At 42.0% G+C, this 21999-nt stretch overlaps 1 protein-coding gene across 2 annotated transcripts in view; it reads left to right on the plus strand.

The window, feature by feature from the left end:
• The first annotated feature begins 266 nt into the window (after positions 1-266).
• Positions 267-21999, plus strand: part of LOC101031391 (phospholipase A2 group V) — a 53760-nt gene continuing 32027 nt past the window's right edge. The window contains exon 1 of one of the 2 annotated variants that reach the window (XM_074380188.1): positions 267-379. Coding sequence is in view for 1 of the 2 variants with exons in the window: in XM_074380178.1 (XP_074236279.1) it covers positions 21804-21855 (52 nt within the window). In the remaining variant the exon portion in view is untranslated. Of the gene's footprint in view, positions 380-16266; positions 21856-21999 lie in introns of those variants that run through there. The other variant, XM_074380178.1, reaches the window with a different exon arrangement.

Raw genomic sequence — 21999 nt, forward strand, 5'->3', positions numbered from 1 at the left:
AGGACAGAGGGCTTCCTATATCCTGGGTTCTTGTTTTGGCATCCCAGAAGAATTGGATTACACATGGGCTTGGAGAATGAGTGCAGTGAGCTACTTCCATTCCATTTATCGAATGGAAGTAGCTCTCAGATGGGGGAGCCAGAAGGGAGATGGTTTTCCCTTGGAATCCAGCCGCTTGGTGGCCCAGGCTCTCCTCTAACTGCCCCTGCCAAATTCCACGTCTTTCTGCAGGTTGGTGGCCTGCCAGCATGCCAGTGCCTGTTGGTGCATTCCTCTCGAATTCCAGCTGCCCATGTGTTCCTCCGCTGACATGTCCTCTCGACGTGCAGCTGCCTGTGTGTTCTTCCACTGATCTGCTCCTCTTGATGTCCAGCCACGTGTGAGTCTGCCCCCTAGAGCCTTGGGTTTTTATGGGCACAGGATGGGGGCATGGCAGGCCAGGGAGGTCTTGGGAAATCCAACATTTGGGCAGCAAATGCCTGTCCTCACCTAGGTTTGTAGGAATGGAGCCCTAGCCAGGGACCATGCCCTCCTCTACCCAGCACTTCCCTTTCCCCCTTCTGTATCATTTAAAGGGACCACACTCTTCCCTTTCCAGCACTTCAGTCCTGCTAACAGGGGAGTGATGTGTACAATTAGTCTGGTGTGTGTGGAGGGGGAGGAAATAGAGATGACTAAAGGAAGCTGACTAGTTTGGTTGTTGGCAAAATGTTAACATCTGGAGATTGAAACACCAGGGTATATATTCCTGACCAACTTGCTGGCAGGCAAAGATGAGTTTGTGCTACACAGAAGGAAAACAATCGGGGTAGACAGACAAAAGTAGGTTGTGGTGGCAAGCCATGAGAAGGTGGGGGTTGAATCCTGGATAAACTTTTCATTCGGACCTTTTGTTTTTCCATGTTGAATGGTTGTTAGTAAGGGTAGCCCCTGGGAAGGCTTGATAGGAAATGTTGGTCAGGGAGGAGAGGAAGCCTATTTGGTTTTGGACAGAGAGAGAGAGAGAGAGAGAGAAGGAGAGAGAGAGAGAGAGAGAGAGAGAGAGAGGTTTTTGTGATTAATAGCCACTGTGGTCCTGATAGGGTTGAAGGATATAGGTTGCAGTTAAGAGAATGGATTGGCTAAGTAGATGAGTTGTAGGTTTATTTTGGACCGGGTTTATGTGGTTAGGTTAACAGGAAGGGCTGTGAATGGCTGGATTTGTGTGGACAAATAAATTTAACAGTTGGAAGAAAGAAGGGAGTATGACTGATTTAAGAGGTGATGTGTGAGGTTGACAAAGGGGACCCTACTGCCAGAGGCTGGGGGTGGGAACTTAGAGTATCTCACAAAGAAGACAAAAGGAGATTTCAGTAGGAGTGAGATTTTGGAAGATGCCCTTTTAGCCATAGCTCCTGGATTAGTGTAGGAAGTCGGAGTGGACCATCCAGGGAAGGAGGACCAGGAAAGTTCTGAAACAACGTATGAGCTAAAAGATTTGAAGTTGGAGGCGGAGAGTGTGACGGACCAGGGCCTTCTGGATTGGCAACTTCTGGAATTTTTGTTAAGCACAGCCAGGTTAGTCCTGTGAGGGAGGAAGAATTTGTGTGTGTGTTGGGGGAAGTATTCTGGAGGTGCACTTGGTGCTTTTTTTTAGTTTGGAATGGTGTATCCAGTGTGGAAAGGATGCTAGCTTTCCTGTTGCGAGAGTAGTTAGGGTAACCTGGTGAGCACCCATCTACTTACGTTGGAGAGGGGAGGAGGGGAAGTCTGTGATCCAGATCATTCCACTGGTTGTAGGGACAGGGAGGAATGTTTTGAGAATGGACTTTTAGGCTGGGGCAAGTAAGTGTTTGTGAACTGTCTTACTAGATGTTGAGTGAGGTGTAATGCAGGCCAAGTATCCCATATAGAAGTGGGAGGAGGTACAGGGAGATTTGAGAGGGTGCAGGGGCATTGTACATGAGTTTAAATGGGCTTAGGCTGAGGGGCTTTTAGGGCATGGCTCATAAACCCATGAGGGCCAATGGGAGAAGTGAACTTCAGGCCATCTTAACTTCTAGGCACTGTTTGGTTAGTTGTTTTAAAAGGGCATTGCCTCTTTAATTTGACCTGTTATTGGGGGCAATAAGGAATATGGAATGCCCATTTAACATTTAGAGTCTTCACCAGCTGTTGCCTAACTTGTGAAAAAAATGCTGGCTTATTGTCTGACTGGTTAGAAGAGGGGAGTCCAAATGGGAGGATAATGTGAGGAAGGAAAAAAGAAGTGACGTGTGTGTGTGTGTGTGGTGTTATTATTTTTTTTTTTTTGGTGGTGGTAGGAAAAGTTTCTATCCATCCAGAGACTGTATCTATTATTGTCATAAAGCACCAGACTCATTTTATGGGGGGTTGTGTGGGTGAAGTTGATTTGCCAGTCTTGCCCTGGCCGGTGTCCTCAGGCCTGGTGTGCGGGAAAAGGAGGTGGTTTAATAGCTCCCTGAGGAGACGTTTGAGTGCAGAGAGAACATGCCTCGGTAATATCTTTGAGATTGGCAGTCATGGTGGGAAAATGTGTATAAGAGTTGGAGTAGGGGGCGGAAACCAGTATGGAAATGGTTGTGTACATATGAAAGTACAGAAGGTTCCTGGGACTTGGGCAAGACAATTTTATTACTGAGGTAAAACCATCCTCCTTCCTGGACGAGTGAGGTTTGTTCTTCCTGGGTACATACAGGGTGTATGCTGGGAAAAATGGGCAGGAAGGATGGGGTTTTAAGAGCTGCCTGCCAGGCTGCTGAATTTGCTAAGAAGTTCTCGTTGGTTATGGCACTTACAGCCTTTTGGTGTTCCTTGCTAAAGGTAATGGTGGCCTATAGTGGTGGTTTAGCTACCTCCAGCAGTTTGTCTATGAGTTTGCCATTTCCTATGGGGATTCCTTTTGTAGTTAGAAAACCCCTTTTCTGCCAGATTTAGGGTGTGAGAGTGTAGGATATGCCATGCATATGTGGAATTGGTGTAAATGTGAACCTTTTCCTTTTCCCCTTTGCTAGGGTGGACAGCTAGTTCTGCCTGTTGGGAGGGGGTAGTATGGGGTGGGAAAGCATTGGATTCTGGGAGCTTGCTTTTGGCAATGATGGTATCGCCAGCTGCTGGACATGGCTCTTTAAGAGAGCTTCCATTAATGACCATGTAGGTGTTCCCCACAAAGGGGCTTCCAAAATGTGTTGGAAGTGGGAGGAGAGGGAGTCTAAGAGGTCCAGACAGGAGTGAGAGAGCTCAGGTGTGTACAGAGAAGAGGATGGCCAGGTTGAGAGCTTTAATCTCTGGAAGGTGACTAGAGGGTTACTTGTGAATAAGACATATACCTGCTGGAAGCAGAATGGTAGGAAGGATAGAAGGGACTGATGGCTCATGAGGTCCTGTAGACTATGGGAAGATGTCATAACGTAGTAATGTGTTGGTAGAGAGCAAGTTTCTGTGCCTCTGAGCCCAGCAATGTGGCCACACCCAAGATTTTTTTTTTTTTTTTTTTTTTTTTTTTTTTTTGAGTTGGAGGCTTACAGGCTTACTCTGTAACCAGGCTGGAGTGAAGTGGTGCAATCTTGGCTCACTGCAACCTCCAGTTCCCTCGTTCAAGCTATTCTCATGCCTCAGCCTCCTGAGGAGCTGGGATTACAGGCACGTGCCACAATACCCAGCTAATTTTTGTATTTTTGTTAGAGATGGGGTTTCACCATGTTGGCTAGGCTGGTCTTGAACTCCTGACCTTATGATCTACCCATCTCAGCCTCCCAAGTGCTGGGATTACACGTGTGAGCCACCATGCCTGGCCCACACCCAAGATTTTCAGGCAGAGTTGCCAGCCTTGGATGACAGAGTCCAGCTGTTTTGAGAGGTGTGCAGTGGTTTGCGGGATGTTGCTGTATGTTTGGCAGAGTAGTCTAAGAGCAAGGCCTTGGTTAGAATGTACATACAGAGTAAAGGGCTGGTGGGATTGGGCAGTCCCAGTGCTGGGGTCATTAAAAGGGCATTTGTTAAAGTTTTTAAAGTGGTGGTTGATGGGACAAGCTGGGTTCAGGGGTTCTAGGATGAGCCTGGTGAGATAGTTCTATCTGTGAATTCATGTAGAGCGGCTTGGCCAGCAAGCTGAAGTTGGAAATTCATAGCAGTATGTATCCCACAAGGCCTAAGAAGGAGAGGAGGCCCTTCTTTGTGTGGGGAAGGGGCATGTCCCTAATTAACTCCTTTTGTTGGGTTGGAATGGCCAAATAATTAGGCGTGGTAAATACAGTGAGTTCCGAATTTCTCTTCAAAGAATCAGTATGCCAGTATGTTCAGTTTCTGTGTTCTTTGTTCTCCATTTTTAAAGTTTAACTTTCTTGTTCTCTTTATCTCCCTGCCCCTAGTTTCAGTAAACAACTTTCTCACCTGCTCTAATCAGTAGTTCACATCTGTTCCCTTGGTTGCCTGCTCCATTCTGAGTCACCCCTGGTCACCTGCTCTGACCTCAGTCACCTACAGTCATGTGTTCCATAACCATTTTTCTTGGTGAAACTGCTCACCCCACCATTCAGGCTCATACTCCTGCTCTGTTTAAAATAACCAATTGGAATTAGCTTAGACTGTGTGGTCCAACTCTAAGCAATAGGGGAATAACACAGCAGTAGGGGCTACCAGCATCAGGGATAAGCGCCCCTTCCCCTCCCCTGTTCAGGTGTTCTCTAACCATTGCTCCATCCACAAGACCCACCCTTCTACAGAAGCAAAATTGCCTTGCTGAGAAAATTTATGTTCAAGTGCTATTTCTTTTGCAGCACTGAAAATTTTCTTCTATTGGGTTAGAACAATCCCAAGGTAAGTGACCCGGTTTTGGGCTACCTGAGCCTTTTGGGTGAGACCTGATATCTTCAACTATGGAGGAAGTTTAAAAGCTGAGTGGTGTGTTGGATGGACAAGTTAAAGGAGGAGCTAAGATGATGTATTGGAGGAGGGTGTTAGGAGCAAGGGAAAGTTCAGGTCCTTGGTGAGGGCCTGTTTGAATAGGTGGGGGCTATGTCAGAACCCCTATGGAAGTCTATATTAGTTGGGCAGATGTGTGAATATCAGGTTCTGACCAAGTAAAAAGACTTTGGGAAGCCAGATCCAAGGGAATAGTGAAAAAGGCATTCTTTGGATCCAATACAGAGAAGTGTGTGGTAGAGAGGGGAATATGGGAGAGTAGAGTATATAGGTTGGGCATGGATTGGAGCCACTGCCTGGTTATTACCCCAGATATCCTGGACCAAGCAGTAAGACCCATCTGTATTTTCTTGACAGCCAGGATTGGGGTGTTATGGGGAGAGTAGACAGGCTTGAGAACTTGGGCTTGCAAATGTTTACAGTTAATAGGTTTGAGGCCCCTGGGGCCAGCTGGGCTAAGGGGACATTGAGATGGATAAAGGAAAATGGAGGGTTTTGGAGGGTTATTTTGACTGGGATGTGATGTTTGGCGATTGTGGGTTTAGAAACATTTCAAACATCAGGATTAACAGAAAGTGACAAGATGGATAATGAGGAGAAGATAGAGTGGCAGGTATTCCGAGGGTGTCCCCTGAGAAGGCAAGCCACGATCTCCTGGTGACTGGGAAGACCTCTTACCCAGTGCTGGGATTTTCTGGCAAATTGGCAGAAATAGGGAGGAATCTGGAAAGGAGGAAAAGAGAGAGCCACCCACTAATTGGAGACAAGTGTTAGATGTGATGTCCAGCAATGAGGGTGATCACTGCCAGAGCCACCCAGAAAGGGGAAGGAAGGAAAAAGAGGAAGGGGGTTTGGTCAGGATCTGGAGGTCAGCCCAGGGCTGGAGAAGAAGAGAGAATGAGGAAAAGGGACCTGGGGACAGGGACTCTATTCAGGATCTGGAAGCAGGCCCAGGTCTAGTTTTTGCTGCTTGCTGCTTTCTAGATTGCAAGAGAAGACTTTACCCATTTAGAACTGAATCCCTGTCCCTGATTTAGGTGCCAAAAACGTTATGTTTTGAAGGGAAGGCAGGGGTTAAAGAAAGACACAGAAACGAGAGAGAGAGAGAGAGAGAGAGAGAGAGAGAGAGAGAGAGAGAGAGAAACAGCTTAAGAGCAAATGCAGGCTTTGTGTCCGTCCAGCATAAGATCTACAGAGCTGGGAGATCAGCTTAATGCCAGTTCCCACTGCTGCTTACAGACTGGGGGCAAGGGTGTGGAGGACATGTTCTGCTGCCTCAGAAGATGTTGATAATGTGTTCCCAAGATGAGGCTTTTCTGGCCTTTTTCCAGTAGAATGTGGTTTTCCTTGCATATTCTCCCAGAAGAGTATGATAAGAGACAGGCTGTTTCTCACAGCCTGAACCTCTGTGGAATGTTTCATTTTGACCAAGGTTTGTGAAATAGTGGGCTTCTCACGAAATGGTGCAGTTTGGACTAACAGTCTGATATAAGAATAGCTACTCCTGTTTGCTTTTGATGTCCATTTGTATGGAATATCTATTACCACCCCCTTACCTTAAGTTTATGTGAGTCTTTATGTGTTAGACGAGTTTCTTGAAGATAGCAGATACTTGGTTGGTGTATTCTTATCTATTCTGCCATTCTGTATTTTTTTAAGTGGAGCATATAGGTCGTTTAAACATTCAATGTGAGTATTGAGATATGAGGTATTATTCAGTTTATTGTGCTAGTTGTTGCCTGAATACCTTGTTGTTTTTAAATTTCATTGTGTAATTGTTTTATAAGTTTTGTGGGATTTATGCTTTAAGGAGGGTTTTCTTTTTGGTGTATTTCAAGGTTTTGTTTGAAAATTTAGAGCTCCTTTTTAGCATTTCTTGTAGTGGTGGCTGGTAGTGGTGAATTCTCTCAGTGTTTGTCTGAAAAAGACTTTATCTTTCATTTCTGAATCCTACTTTTGCTGGATATTCTTGGCTGATAATTGTTTGTTTAAGGAGACTAAAGATATTTAATCCCTTCTAGCTTATAACTGTGTGTCTAGGCAATTATCTTTTTGTGATGAATTTCCTGGGTGTTCTTTGAGCTTCTTGTATTTGGATGTCTAGATCTCTAGCAAGGCTAGAGGAATTTTCCTCAATTGTTCCCTCAAATAAGTTTTCCAAACTTTTAGATTTCTTCTTTGGGAACACCAATTATTCATTCTTAGATTTCATCATTTAACATAATCTCAAACTTATTGGAGGCTTTATTTTTTTAAAATAATTTTTTCTTTGTCAGATTGGGTTAATTAAAAAGCCTTGCTTTCAATCTCTGAAATTATTTCTTCTGCTTGTTTTCTTCTATTGTGGAAACTTTCCAGTGTATTTTGCATTTCCATGTGTCTTCTGTTTCCTGAAATTGCAATTTTAAAAAATTTATGCCATTTCTGTAAAGATTTTTCTTGTCCATATCCTGTATTATTTTTAGAATTTCACCTTTCTCTGGTGCCTCCCTGAGTAGCTTAATAATTGACCTTCTGAATTCTTTTTCTGGCAATTCAGAGATTTCTTTTTGGTTTGGATCCATTGCTGGTGAGCTAGTGTGATCTTATGGGGGCATTTAAGAAACTTGTTCTGTCGTATTACTAGAATTGTTTTTCTGGTTCCTTCTCATTTGAGTAGACTATGGCAGAGGAAAGATCTTGGATTCAAGGGCTGCTGTCCAGATTCTTTTGTCCCATGGGGTGACCCCTTGACGTGGGGCTCTCCCCCTTCCTTTAGGGACGGGGCTTTCTGAGAGCTGGACTGCAGTGGTCATGACTGTTCTGGGTCTAGACACCCAGCAGAGCTACTGGGCTCTGGGCTGGTACTGGGGAATGCCTCAAAGAGTTCTGTGATGTGATCCATCTTCAGGTCTCTTGGATAGCAGCATCTGTTCCAGTGGCGGTAGCAGGGAAGTGAAGTGGACTCTGTGAGGGTCCTTGGTTGGGGTTTTGTTTGGTGTGCCGGTTTTCTTGAATGCTGATTGTGCTAGTAGTGAAACTGTCACAAGAACAGACTCAGGACCTCTGGTTGGCTGGGATGCTACGGGCAGTGGAATTAGCCATTGTTTCCCCTTTTCTTGGAGCAGGGTTGTTCTGTTTTGAGTTGCTGTAATGGCTTGCATTGGCTGACCTCCAGCCAGGGGCTGGTGGTTTCAAGAGACCATCAGCTGTGGTAGTATGGGGGAATACAAGCTTGCCTAGATAAGTATTCAGGTTTTTCAGGCAATGGGTGGGGTCATAGAGCTCCCAAGAGATTTCGTTCTTTGTCTTTGGCTACCAGGGCTGGGAGAGATGGACCATCAGGTCGGGGCAGAGTTAGGCATGTCTGAGCTCAGACTCTTTTTGGGTGGGGCTTGCTGTGGGGGATAGGCATGTGGTTCTTAGGCTAATGGCATCATGTTCCCAGGGGGATTATGGCTGCCTCTGCCATGTCATACAGGTCACCAGGGAAGTAGGGGAAAGCTGGCAGTGACAGGCTTCACCCAGTTCCCATGCAGCCAGCAAGGCTGGTCTTATTTGCACTGTGCTCCACCACCAGCACTGAGTTTATATCCAGGAAGCTGGTGAGCAGGGCTGAGATCTTGCCCCAGGCTACAGGCCTCCCGGCTGAGAAAGCAAGCAGGGCTTTTAGGCCTTGCCCCTCCTTGCTTGCTGTGTATGCTGGGCTCACACCTGCAATTCCTGTTCTCTGCTCCCCCTGACCCCACCCCCCAAAAAACCATTCTGGCCAGAAAAGTTCACAGCCAAAGTTATTACAAAGTTCAACTGGAAGTTTCCTTCTCCTTGTGGTCTTTCCCCAATGACACTGGCAGCCCTCCCCAAGGACCCCTGTGAGACAAAGTCAGAAATGGCTTTCCCGGGGATGAGAAGTGCCCACAGGACCCTTCCTGCTTCTCCTACTTTTATGTTTTTCTCTGCTCTCTAAATTTGTTTCAGCTCCAGGTAAGGTTAAATCCTTCTGCGATTCCAGCACTTCGAGAGGGCGAGGCAGGAGGATTGCTTGAGCCCAGGAGTTTGAGACAACAACATAACAAGACCCCATCTCTACAAGGAATAGATTAACTGGGCATGGTGGTAAATGCCTGTAGTCCCTGATACTCAGGAGGCTGAGGGAGGAGGATCACTTGTGCCCAGGAGTTTGAAATTGCAGTAGACTGTGATCGGACACTGCACCCTGGCATGGGTGACAGAGTGAGACCCTGTCTCAAAAATATATATGTCAGTAATAATAGTGGTCAACTAAACGTCCTAGGCTGTAGAAGCTTCGGCAGTAACAGCAGCTGTGTAGTTACTGATGTCCTCAGTGTCAAGGGCTTTTGGGTCCCCCTATTCTCATTTTCCTCACAATGGGGAAACAGCTGAGGGTATTCCTCTTGGCATCAGATCTGACATTGTCTACACTCAGCTGCAATGATGCTGGGTTCCAGGTGTAGGTGCTTGGAGAGGCTGTGGGACTTGGTTCCTAAGCTCATGTAGGGTCTTGTGAACCTATTGTGGCACCCGAGTCTTGAGTTACAGGTTTACTGTGGATGTAAGTTGCCCATCAAGCAAGAATCTGTGACTGTGGCATCCCATAGCATCTTGTGACCGGGGGGCTGAGGTGTAGCTGTGATTTTGCTCCAGAGGAAAGGGCTTCTCTAAGAAATTCCTCAATGAAATTGTTTATCTTGTCATGAGGGTAATTTATGGCCAAAGCAGGGACATTAATGTCTTTTGGAGGGCAGTATCATTGATTCTGGCCTCTGGGCAATAGAAGGTGTCAGTAAACTTGTTTCCCCAGGGTTCCTTCAAGCTTCCAAAGCAATGTTATATCTGGCATAGTAATGTTCAAAGAGGACAATACAAGGACTAAACAGAGAAGAATGGCACGTGGAGAACTAGTTCTACGATTCAGCTCTACATTGTTGCAAAGCATTATTGGACTTCACACCAAATCTCCTTACTGCAATTTACTTAGTCTGATCCTGTGAGCTCTTCTTTTGCTGTAAACATTTTCTAGAAATAGGAAATATCCTTTGAGAAAGTTGGGGGAAGGGGAGAGAGAGAGAGAAGCCATTCATCGTGTTCCATGTTTTATAAGAACTTTATATACTCACTCTGTGTATTCCATTCTGTATAGTTTTAGGTAATTCAAGATTTGCAGGCTTTTAATCAAATCACAGAAAGGATAGACCTTAAGTATTAGCTTGATCAGGTTTCTTAAACTTAGGTTTATAATATAACCATCTGTAATATATCTCTCATTTGACCTTGTGGGCCATAAAATAAAATTTATAAACTAGATATTGTGGACGGCATTCTCACTACCATACTCTACTCGCAAAGAACCACAATGGACTGGAATGGATTTTGTTTTGAGTCTTTTTTCTTTCTTTCTTTTTTTTTCTTTTTTTAAACTGTACTTCAAGTTCTGGGGTACATGTACAAATCTTGCAGGATTGTTGTGTAGGTACACACATGCCATGGTGATTTGCTGTCTCCATCACCCCGTCACCTACATCAGGCATTTCTCCCAATGTTATCTCTCCCCAACCTCCCCATCCCACATTGTCCCTCCCCTGGCCTCCCATCCTGCAACGGACCCCAGCGTGTGGTATTCCCCTCTCTGTGCCCATGTGTTCTCATTGTTCAACACCCACCATTGAGTGAGAACATGTGGTGTTTGGTTTTCTATTCTTGGGTCAGTTTGCTGAGAATGGTTTCCAGATTCATCCATGCCCCTACAAAGGGCATGAACTCATCCTTTTTATGGCTGCATACTATTCCATGGTGTATATGTGCCACATTTTCTTTGTCCAGTCTATCACTGATGGGCATTTGGGTTGGTTCCAGGTCTTTGCTATTGTAAACAGTGCCACAACGAACATACATGTGCATTTTGTCTTTACAATAGATCGATTTATAATCCTTTGGATATATACCCAGTAATGGGATTGCTGGGGCAAATGGTATTTTTATTTCTAGATCCTTGAGGAATCACCACACTGTCTTCCACAATGGTTGAACTAATTTGCACTCCCACCAACAGTGTAAAAGTGTTCCTATTTCTCCACATCCTCTCCAGCATCTGCTATCTCCAGATTTTTAAATGATTGCCATTCTAACTGGCATGAGATGGTATCTCAATGTGGTTTTGATTAGCATTTCTCTAATGACCAGTGATGATCAGCATTTTTCATATGTTTATTGGCCTCATAAATGTCCTCTTTTAAAAGTTGTCTGTTTGTATCTTTCACCCACTTTCGAATGGGTTTGTAAATCTGCTTTATTTCTTTGTAGATTCTGAATATTAGCCCTTTGTCAGATGCCTAGATTGCAAATTTTTTCCCCATTCTGTTGGCTGCTGGTTCGCTCTGATGATTGTTTCTTTTGCTGTGCAGAAAGTCTTAAGTTTAATTAGATCCTATTTGTCTATTTCAGCTTTTGTTGCCATGGTTTTTGGTGTTTTAGTCATGAAGTCCTTGCCTATGCCTATGTCCTGAATGGTTTTGCCTAGGTTTTCTTCTGTGTTAGGTCTTATGTTTAAATCTTTATGGTGTTAGGTCTTACGTTTAAATCTTTAGTCCATTTGGAGTTAATTTTAGTGTAAAGTGTAAGGAAGGGGTCCAGTTTCAGCTTTCTGCCCATGGCCAGCCAGTTCTCCCAACACCATTTATTAAACAGGGAATCCTTTCCCCATTGCTTGTTTTTGTCAGGTTTCTCAAAGATCTGATGGTTGGAGATGTGTGGCGTTGCCTCCAAGGCTTCTGTTCTGGTCCATTGGTCTATATCTCTGTTTTAGTACCAGTACCATGCTGTTTTGATTACTGTAGCCTTGTAGTAAAGTTTGAAGTCAGATAGCGTGATTCCTCCAGGTTTTTTCTTTTTGCTTAGAATTGACTTGGCTATGCGGGCTCTCTTTTGGTTCCAAATGAAGTTTAAAGTGTTTTTTTCTGGTTCTGTGAAGAAGGTCAATGGTAGCTTGATGGGGATAGCATTGAATTTATAAATTACTTTGGGCAGTATGGCCATTTTCATAATATTGATTATTCCTAACCAGGAGCATGGAATGTTTTCCCATCTGTTTGTGTCCTCTCTTATTTCCTTGAGCAGTGGTTTGCAGTTCTCCTTGAAGAGGTCCTTCACATCCTTTGTTAGTTGTATTCCTAGGTATTTTATTCTCTTTGTAGCAATTGTGAATGGGAGTTCACTCATGATTTGGCTCTCTTTCAGTCTGTTACTGGTGTGTAGGAATACTTGTGATTTCTACACACTCGTTTTGTATCCTGAGACTTTGCTGAAGTTGCTTATCTGCTTAAGGAGATTCTGGACTGAGATGATAGGGTCTTCTAAATATACAATCATGTTGTCTGCAAATAAAGACTTTTCTTTATTTGACTTTCTCTTTTCCTAATTGAATACCCTTTATTTCTTTTTCTTGCCTGATTGCTCTGGCTAGATCTTCCAATACTATATTGAATAGGAGTGGTGAGAGAGGGCATCCTTGTCTAGTGCCAGTTTTCAATGGGAATGCTTCCAGTTTTTGCCGATTCAGTATGATATTGGCTGTGGGTTTGTCATAAATAGCTTTTATTATTTTGAGATATGTTCCATCGATACCTAGTTTATTGAGAGTTTTTTAGCATAAAGGGCTGTTGAATTTTGTCGAAGGCCTTCTCTGCATCTATTGAGATGATCATGTGGTTTTTGTCTTTGGTTCTGTTTATGTCATGGATCACATTTATAGATTTGTGCGTGTTGAACCAGCCTTGCATCCCCAATATGAAGCCTACTTGATCGTGATGGATAAGCTTTTTGATGTCCTGTTGCATTCATTTGCCAGTATTTTGTTGAAGATTTTTGTGTCGGTGTTCATCATGGACATTGGCCTGAAGTTTTCTTTTTTAGTTGTGTCTCTGCCAAGTTTTGGTATTGGGATGATGGTCTCATAAAATGCGTTAGGGAGGACTTCCTCTTTCTGCATTGTTTGGAACAGTTTCAGAAGGAATGGTACCAGTTCCTCTTTGTACATCTGGTAGAATTTGGCTGTAAACCTGTCTGGACCTGGAATTTTTTTTTTTTTGGTTTGTAGGCTATTAATTGCTGCCTCAACTTCAGACTTGGTTATTGGTCTGTTCATTCAGGGTTTCAACTTCTTCCTGGTTTAGTCTTGGGAGGGTGTCAGCGTCCAGGAATTTATCCATTTCTTCTAGGCTTACTGGCTTATGTGCATAGAGTCGTTTGTAGTAATCTCTGGTGCTGGTTTGTATTTCTGTGGAATTGGTGGTGATATCCCCTTTATCGTTTTTTATGCATCTAATCAATTCTTCTTTCTTTTCTTTTATATTAGTCTGGCTGGCAGTCTATTTCGTTGATCTTTTCAAAAATCCAGCTCCTGGATTTATTGATTTTTGAAGGTTTTCTTTTTGTGTCTCTATCTGCTTCAGTTCTGCTCTAATCTTAGTTATTTCTTGTCTTCTGCTAACTTTTGAATTTTTTTGATCTTGCTTCTCTAGCTTTTTCAATTTTGATGATAGGGTGTCGATTTTAGATTTTTCCTTGCTTCTCATGTGGGCATTTATTGCTATAAATTTCCCTCTAGACACTGCTTTAAATGTGTCGCAGAGATTCTGGTATGTTGTGTCTTCATTCTCGTTGGTTTTGAAGAACATCTTTATTTCTGCCTTCATTTTATTGTTTATCCAGTCATCATTCAGGAGCAAGTTGTTCAGTTTCCATGTAGTGGAGCAGTTGTGGGTGAGTTTCTTAATTTTGAATTCTAATTTGATTGCACTGTGGTCTGAGAGACTGTTTATTATGATTTCCATTCTTTTGCATTTGCTAAGGAGTGATTTACTTCCAATTATGTAGTCAATTTTAGAGTAAGTGCAATGTGATGCTGAGAAGGTTGTATATTCTGTGGATTTGGGGTGGAGAGTTCTGTAGATTTCTAATAGGTCCACTCGGTCCAGCTCTGTGTTTAAGTCCTGGATATTCTTGTTGATTTTCTGTCTCATTGATCTGTCTAATATTGACAGTGAACTGTTAATGTCTCCCACTATTACTGTGTGGGAGTCTATGTCTCTTTGTAGGTCATTAAGAACTTGCTTTATGTATTTGGGTACTCCTGTATTGGGTACATATATATTTAGGATCGTTAGCTCTTCTTGTTGCATTGATCCTTTTACCATTATGTAATGGCCTTCTTTGTCTCCTTTGATCTTTGCTGGTTTAAAGTCTGTTTTATCAGAGACTAGGATTGCAACCCCTGTTATTTTTGCTCTCCATTTGCTTGGTAAATCTTCTTCCACCCCTTTATTTTGAGTCTATATATGTCTTTGCATGTGAGATGGGTCTTCTGAATACAGCACACTGATGGGTCTTGACTTTTTATCCAGTTTGTCAATCTGTGTCTTTTGATTGGGGTATTTAGGCTGTTTACATTTAATGTTAATATTGTTATATGTGAATATGATCCTGCCATTTTGTTAATGGCTTGTTGTTTTGTCTGTTAGTTGACACAGTTTCTTCATTGCATTGTTGGTCTTTACCATTTGGTATGTTTTTGCAGTGGCTGGTCCTGGTTGTTCCTTTCCTTGTTTAGTGTTTCCTTCAGAAGCTCTGGCAAGACAGGTCTGGTGGTGATGAAATCTCTCAGCAATTGTTTGTCCGTAAAGGATTTTATTTCTCCTTCACTTATGAAGCTTAGTTTGGCTGGATATGAAATTCTAGGTTGAAAGATCTTTTCTTTAAGGATGTTGAAGATTGGCTCCCATTATCTTCCAGAGTGTAGGGTTTCTGCTGAGAGATCTGCTGTGAGTCTGAAGGGCTTCCCTTTGTGGGTGACCCAACCTTTCTCTCTGGCTGCCCTTAGCATTTTTTCCTTCATTTCAACACTGGTGAATCTGATGATTATGTGCCTTGGGGTTGCTCTTCTTGAGGCCTACCTTTGTGGTGTTCTCAGTGTTTCCTGGGTTTGAATGTTGGCCTGCCTTGCTAGGTTGGAGAAGTTCTGGATAATATCTTGAAGAGTGTTTTCCAGCTTGGATTCGTTCTCCCCATTATATTCAGGTACACCGATCAAGTGTAGATTAGGTCTTTTCACATGATCCCATATTTCTTGGAGGTTTTGTTCATTTCTTTTCACTCTTTTTTCTCTAATCTTGCCTTCTTGTTTTATTTCATTGAGTTGATCTTCAATCTCTGATGTCCTTTCTTCTGCTTGATTGATTTGGCTATTGAAACTTGTGTATGTTTTGTGAAGTTCTTGTGCTGTGTTTTTCAGCTCCATCAAGTTGTTTATATTATTCTCTAAGCTGGTTATTGTAGTTAGCATTTTGTCTAACCCCACTGTATCACTTGTCTCCCTGCTTTCAGCTCCCCCTCTTTCTGGAGAGTGGGTAGCTCCATCCCACAGGCACTCTCGGTGCTAGTCAAAATGTTCACCCAGATCTGTGCCGACAATCCATGGCATCTGCCAGAGCTGCCACTCAGATTTGTGTTGGTAACTCACAGCACTTTTCAGCCTGGCAGGGATCTCCTGTTCTGTGGGTTGCAGAGGGCATGGAGAATTACAGTATCTGAACCAGAGTGCTGGGGGGAAAGTCCCCAATCCTCTGGTCAGTTGCACTTCCCAGGTGAGGCAGTGCCCTGCCCTGCCACAGTTTTCCCTCCTTGGGCTACGCCCACTGTCCAACCAGTCCAATTGACATGAACCTGATACCTTGGATGGAAATGCAGAAATCACTCCCCTTCTGTATCTCTCTCACTGGGAGCTACGCTCCAGAGCTGTTCCTATTTGGCCATCTTGGTGGAATCCTGGGTCTTTTTTCTGCTCTTGTATTCAAAATTTTCCACGCTTGATGATTTTGTTCAAAATAGACAACAACATCATTAAACAAAGAAACAAACTAACAAACACACAAACAAAAAACTGTCCTTCCTACTCTCTTCAATGTGTCCTTTGTTATTTAGAAAGTTTATTTTGCTTTACCATACTCTGCTATAGTATAGCCATAGTATATGCTATAGTAAAGCTATACTATATGTCCTTTGCTATACCCAGGTGCTGTAATCTTTCACTTGGTTTCCTTAACTTTTGTGAAGGTGTTTTTGTACATGGATAGTTGTTCAGATGCTGTTTCTGCAAAGCAATAAGCAATGGAGAGTCCTATTCAGCCATCTTACTTATGTGCGTCTCCCCATCATTTTGTTTTTGTTTTGTTTTAGCATATCATACTTTCTGATACCACAAAATGCTCCAAACTGATCTTCTGTCTTCCACGAAGTCCTGGAATTAGCCTTTTTTTTTTTTTTTTTTTTTTTTTTTTCTGAGATGTCATGGTTCTTTTTCTTTTTTTCAGAATGGCACTTAGAAACAAATATCTGGGAACTAGAGTGCTCATTGTTAGTGGGATATCACTTCTTCAAAGCTGGCAAATACACACACACACACACACACACACACACACACTCATACATTCACTCATTTACTTGCATAATAAATTCATACTGTTACCTCCAATTCCAATCAAAGACATCAACAATTATTCTGTAAAAAGAAAATAAATCTTGGGGACCCAAAATCACTAAGCTAAAGGGAAAAGTTAGGCTGGGAACTGCTCAGGGCAAAAATGTCTCCCATTCAAAGTCACCCCTCTGATCACTGAGATAAATGCATATCTGATTGCATCCTCTGGAGGGGCTAATCAGAAACTCAAAGGAATATGACCATTTGTCTCTTATCTACCTATGATTTGGAAGCTCCCTCCCCACTTCAAGGTGTCCTGCCTTTTTGGACCAAAACAATGTTCATCTTACATATGTCAATTGATGTCTCATGTCTCTCTAAAATGTATAAAAGCAAACTGTGCTCTGACTATTTGGGCACATATCATCAGTACCTCCTGAGGCTGGGTCGTAGGTGTGTGTCCTCAACCTTAGCAAAATAAACTTTCTAAATCAACTGAGTCCTGTCTCAGATATTCAGCATTTACATTTTGGCAACCACAAAGGGATTCTGAATGGAGGTACCTCTGACCTTTGACAAACCTCCTATAGGTGCTTGGTACCAGCATAAGCTAACTTTGTGGCTCAAACGAATAGGACAATTTGCTGAGGTCTGGGAGCACCCCCTCCAGAGAATCCCTGATCTCCCAAAATTTGGTCAAGATCAACCCCCATTTTTTGGGTTTTACTTGCTTCCAATAAGGAAGGTAAGATTTTCTGTTTCCATGATGTTGGAAGGCAGGTAACTCCTTTGTGGAGTTTGAACTCGCTCCCAGCAGGGAGGATGAGTTTGAGATTTTTCCTGCTTCTAGGACAGTAGAGGACAGTCTTCAGTCTGAGACTCATCCCTAGCTAAGTAGCTGAATTTGGGTTTTGTCTTGTCTAAAGAATAACAACCAGCTGATCTTAATTTCTTTTCACCATTAGAGTTCTCAGTGATCATATTGTTGGTTTTTTGTTGTTGTTGTTTGTTCTGGTCTTTCACCAGCCAGATTTGACCAATTCTACCTGACTCGATGTGTGTGTGTGTGTGTGTGTGTGTGTGTGTGTGTGTGTGTGTAGGATCTGTGTGTGTGTGTTTGTGTGTATGTGTGCATGTGTATATATTTAAAAGGCCTTTATAATTTCTACAATTTTATGCTTAATTGCAATTCAATCAATTTTAATTTCCCTCTAGTACACCAGACTTTTTCTCTCTGTAATTTATGATGTAAATTTTGCTATTTTATTTTCACCTGAGTTGTTTTTAATATGTAAATTTAAGGCTACTTAGCTGATAACTGCCTAGGGTTATCAATAATTGATACAGGTTACCTATTGAAATAGTTTTTCAAGAATTTTAAAGTCTAAGAGAGGAAAAAAGAAGCTTTTATGTATCTATAAGATACACTTCTATTGGCATGCCTAATACATCTAGGTATTTATGTGTTGCGTACACCATGTTTCACTACTGAAAATATATAAAAGAGTTCTAATTAACTGGCTTAAGAAAATAAAAGCTCTTGAATTTAATACTTTATCAGGAAAAAAGAAAAGAGTAGTCAAATGCTTTTTCAAGTTTACATAAGTTAAGTGAAATTTTTTTTTTTTTTTTTTTTTTTTTTTTTTTTTTTTTTTTTTTTTTTGAGAAGGAGTCGCATTCTATCATCAGGCTGGAGTGCAGTGGTATGATCTTGGCGTACTGCAACCTCTGCCTCCCTTGTTCAAGCAATTCTCCTGCCTCAGCCTCCCAAGTAGTTGGGACCACAGGCACACACTATCATGCCCAGCTAACTTTTGTATTTTTAGTAGAGAAGAGGTTTCACCGTGTTGGACAGGATGGTCTCAATCTCTTGACCTTGTGATCCACCCACCTTGGCCTCCCAAAGTGTGGGATTACACCACACTGGCCAGTAAATACCTTTAATAAATAAGTTAGCTTCAAAATTATTGGTAAAGTATAATATTAGAAATGTCTTAAGAATTTCCAGGATGCATTTTTCTTTGTATTTATTAATCAAGAAATTTTATACATATCCCTGCTAAATACTATAAGGCATCAAAATTTAGAATAGGGGTTACTGCCTGCTGGTATTGATGACCAACTGCAGCTCTGACCACCACCTAATGTTTGCTGCAGGACCATAGAGCTGGTAGCTGCACTGGGATAACCCCTTCTAGTAGCCTTCTCCAGAAGCGCTCATTTGCCCATCTTACCCTAGCAGTTGGAGATAGTTTCTCAGATTTCCCTGCAGATCCAACTTGTCCATCTACCCAGTACTTTGGGACTAGCAGTGACGCTTGTTTGGTTGTCTCACTCTCTCTTTTAGACTTTTGCTTCCCTAGCTCTTCTTAAAATTACAGGAGGCCTATTTCCCATAATGAATCTCCTATTCTTTAATGCCGTAATGTTTCTGCTTCCCTCACTGAACCCAGGCCAATACATGTAGTAGTCATGTATTGGATAACCAAGTACTGTGGAGAACCAAGTGCTGCAAGAGCCTCAACTAGTCTGGGGGTCAGAGAAGGTCCTCTAGGGAGATGACATTTTACCTGAGGTGTGCACGGAACGTTGGTTCACTCAAGATTTATTCCAACCTCCTGTTATCTCTCCCTGAATTCCAGAGTCTAAAAGGCTAAACACTGCATTTCCTTTTCTCTCTTTTCCCTCCCTCTAAAAGATTTCACTTTGTAGAGCTGTGAGGTTCAAAGCAAAATTGAGCTGAAAGTACAAAGGGTTCCCACATACCCCTTTGTACACAGCCCAAAATACACATCCTCTTGCATCATCAACATCCTGCCCCAGTGCAGTACCTCTCAGTGCCTTCCCTCTAAAGATCTACTCAACATGTGCCAGACTTTCCAGTGTTCCACTCCCTCAGTGGCAGGTGCTCCTCCTGGCTGCATCTCATCGGCCATCTTGCCTCCATCCTCAGCTCAGTCTTTGGAACTCAATAAAAGTTCCTTTTTCTTCCTAGTTTGCTAGAGTTTTTAATCATGAATAAATGTTGGACTTTGTCAAATGTGTTTTCTGTATCTATTGTTATGATTGTGTTGTTTTGCTTCTTTAGGCTGTTGTTGCAACAGGATGCATTAATTGATTTTATAATGTTGGATCAGCCTTGTATATGTGGACTAAACCCCACTTGGTTGTGGTGTGTAATTCTTTTTAGGCATTATTGAATTCAGTTTGCTAATATTTTGTTGAGGATTTTTGAATTTATGTTTATACGATGTGGTGTGTAATTTCCCTTTCTTATAATGTCTTTGTCTAGCTTTGGTGTTCGAATAATACTGGCCTCATAGCATGGGTTAGGGAGTATTCCTTCTACTTCTACCTTCTGAAGGAGACGATTTTTTCCTTAAATGTTGGTGGAATGTTACCAGTGAAGCCATCTAGGCCCAGTGATTTCTATTTTAGAAAGTTATTATTGATTCAATTTATTTAATAGATGTTGGACTATTCAAATGATCTATTTCTTCTTGTGTGAGTTTTGGCTACCTGTGTCTTTCAAGGAATCAGTCCATTTCTTCTAGGGTAACAAATTTCTGAGCATGAAGTTGTTTATAATGTTCCTTTTATTCCTTTAATGTCTATGTAATCAGTGGTGATGGCCCCTCATTCATTTATAATATTAGTTTTTTCTGTATTTTGTCTTTTTTTTTTTTTTTTTAGTTGCCTGGCTAGAGATTTATTAACTTTGTTGATCTTTTCAAAGAATCAGCTTTTGGTGTCATTGCTTTTCTCTATTGATGTCCTATTTTTAATTTCATTAATTTCTACTCTGATTTTTGTAATTTCTTTTTCTTCTACTTACTTTGAACTTAATTTGCTCTCTCTCTCTCTTTATTTATTTATTTATTTTTGGTTTGTTTCCTAAGGTAGAAGTGTAGATTATTGGTTTTAGGTCTTTTTTTTTTTTCCTCCGATGTGTGTGTTTAATTATATTTTCCTTTAAAGACGGCTTTCACTGCATCCCACATTTTTTTTTTTTTTTTTTTGGTAGGCGGAGATGGAGTCTTGCTCTGTTACTCAGGCTGGAATGTAGCGGCATGATCTCAGCTCACTGCAACCTCCACCTCTCCAGTTCAAGCGATTCTCTTAGTCTCCTGAGTAGCTGGAACTACAAGCATGTGCACCACACCCAGCTAATTTTTGTATTTTTAGTGGAGCCCGGGCTTCACCATGTCGGCCAGGCTGGTCTCGAACTCTTGACCTCAGGTGATTAATCCACCTTGGCCTCCCAAAGTGCTGGGATTACAGGTGTGAACCACCGTGCCTGACTGCATCCCACAAATTTTGCTGTTATATTTTCATTTTCACTTAGTTCAAAATATTTTAAAATTTCTCCTGAGAGTTCCCTTTTGACCCATGTGTTCTTTAGAAGTATGTTGTTTAATCTTCAATTATTCTGAGATTTTCTAGCTATTTTATGTTATTGATTTCTCATTTAATTCCATTGTGATCTAAAAGCATACATTGCATGATTTCTATTCTTTTACACTTGTGAAGGTATGTTTTATGGCCCAGAATGTGGTCTGTTTTGGTGAGTCTTCCACATGAGCTTGAGAAGAGCATGTATTCTACTGTTGTTTGGGAGAAGTATTCTGTAAATGTCATTTAGATCCAGTTGATAGATGGTGGTATTCAGTTCAACTATGTCCTTACTGACTTTCTGCCTGCTGGCTCTGTCTAAAATAGTGGCTTTGTCTATTTCTCCTGCAGTCCTCTCAGTTTTTGCCTCATGTATTTTGACACTTTGCTGTTAGGGGCATAGACATTAACAACGTTATGTCTTCTTGAAGAATCGACCCCTTCATCATTGTGTAAATGTCCCTCTTTATTCCTGATAATTTTCCTTACTCTGAAATCTGCTTTGTAGAAATTAGTGTAGTGACTCCAGCTTTCCTTTGATTAGTGTTAGCATGGTATATCTTTCTCCTTCCCTTTACTTTTAACCTATACATGTCTTTATATTAAAGTGGACTTCTTGTAGACAACATGCCTGGTCTCTTTTGCAGCTAGGTTTCTGAATGAGATTCAGGATTCGTAAATAAGATATAATCATATGAGCCCTGAATTCAGAACTGATTTAATGGCCAAGTGAGTCAAGGCTGGAGGAAGTTTTTGACAGTACAGTGTGTAGGAGGGGTGTTAGAGTCTGGAGCTGCAGCTCCAGCAGCAGATTCTCGATTTAACAAGTTGGTTTCTGGATTGTGTCAGGGCCAACAGTTTCCTCTGCAGCCCACTCATGAAGTTGAAGATATTAGTAGCTAAATGAGGAATATCTTTAGGGTACACAAAATTGGTTCAACTAAACTAAGCATTAAAGATGATCACATAGGCCAAGTGCAATGGCTCATGCCTATAATCAGAGGACTTTGGGAGGCCGATGTGGGAGTACCATCTGAAGACAGGAGTTCAAGAACAGCCTGGCCAACATGGTAAAACCCCATCTCTACCCAAAATACAAAAATTAGCCAGGCATGGTGATATATGCCTGTAATCCCTGCTATTCAGGAGGCTGAGGTGAGAGAATCACCCAGACTGGGCGATAAAGCAAGACTCTATTTCAATTAAAAAAAAAA

The sequence above is a fragment of the Saimiri boliviensis genome, chromosome 11, assembly GCF_048565385.1.
Source record: "Saimiri boliviensis isolate mSaiBol1 chromosome 11, mSaiBol1.pri, whole genome shotgun sequence".
NCBI classification, from domain to species: domain Eukaryota; kingdom Metazoa; phylum Chordata; class Mammalia; order Primates; family Cebidae; genus Saimiri; species Saimiri boliviensis.